This window comes from Frankliniella occidentalis, unplaced genomic scaffold, assembly GCF_000697945.3.
Source record: "Frankliniella occidentalis isolate FOCC.00 unplaced genomic scaffold, Focc_3.1 Scaffold85, whole genome shotgun sequence".
Lineage (NCBI taxonomy): Eukaryota > Metazoa > Arthropoda > Insecta > Thysanoptera > Thripidae > Frankliniella > Frankliniella occidentalis.
Window position 1 is genome coordinate 474,544 of NW_026267214.1, and position 793 is coordinate 475,336.

A 793-nucleotide genomic window follows, 5' to 3' on the forward strand; every position below is an offset into this window, starting at 1 on the left:
TGGGGGGTTGATTAATGGCTGCTCTCAAGGCGAATCAAACAGATCTCTTTCGGCGGCAGGATGCTGCTTTAGCCCTCGCCGCCCCGAGCAATCTCCCTCCTCCCCGCACTCCCTTCTTCTCCCCCACGGTGATGGATGAGTCAACGCGACGGAGGCAAAGTGAGAAAATTTCCTAGATACAAGTTTGGTGGAAGGGTTGGCCGCGCCTTCCTCCTCCCCCCGCCTCTTTTTACTTCGGCCCGACGGAGCCCCAGCCTCGCCAATCTCGACAGGCGCTCGATTAGTCGCAAATGAACGGCGAGGTCACGAGGTGGCGCCGCGGCCGGGCCTCAAAGGAGGGGCGGACCCGGCCAGGCGGAGCCTGCAGAGAGAGAAGGGGGAGAGGGAAATGGGAAGGGCGCCCGGCTGGAGCGACTCAACTCGCTGACGTGTCGTTTCGTTTACAGCGGCGGCTGGTCCTCGACACGAGTCGGTCGAGCCCTCCGCGGGGTAGTCTCTCTGCAGGGCCGGGGCCGGGGCCTGTGCCTGGGCCTCCAGAGGGGGTGGTAGTGACCTCCTCTCCTCTCAGCCCGCCGGCTCCAGCCCGTCGCCCAGGCTACTACTCCTGGCCCGCTGGGCCGCCGCCCCCCTGACGACACGACAAGAATGGCGGGCGACAGCAGGACCCGGCCAGGAACGAGCACATGCGGCAGGCGCTGAACGACGAGTGGCAAGACATCGATCAGCTGATTTGGGTGAGTGGGCCCTTTAAACCGACCGGCACAGCTGATCGGGTCGGGGATCAGCTGATCGC

The 793-nt window shown here is 64.8% G+C and overlaps 1 protein-coding gene across 23 annotated transcripts in view; it reads left to right on the forward strand.

Moving 5' to 3' along the window:
* The window catches only part of LOC113217712 (RNA binding protein fox-1 homolog 2), a 129,952-nt gene that overhangs the window by 12,890 nt on the left and 116,269 nt on the right, over nt 1-793 (forward strand). Inside the window, exon 1 of one of the 23 annotated variants that reach the window (XM_052269174.1) lies at nt 669-734. The exons of the other annotated variants lie outside the window; for them this stretch is intronic. Within the exon in view, the coding sequence (XP_052125134.1) occupies nt 684-734 (51 nt within the window). The 5' untranslated portion in view covers nt 669-683. Of the gene's footprint in view, nt 1-668; nt 735-793 lie in introns of those variants that run through there. 23 annotated transcript variants of the gene reach the window in all.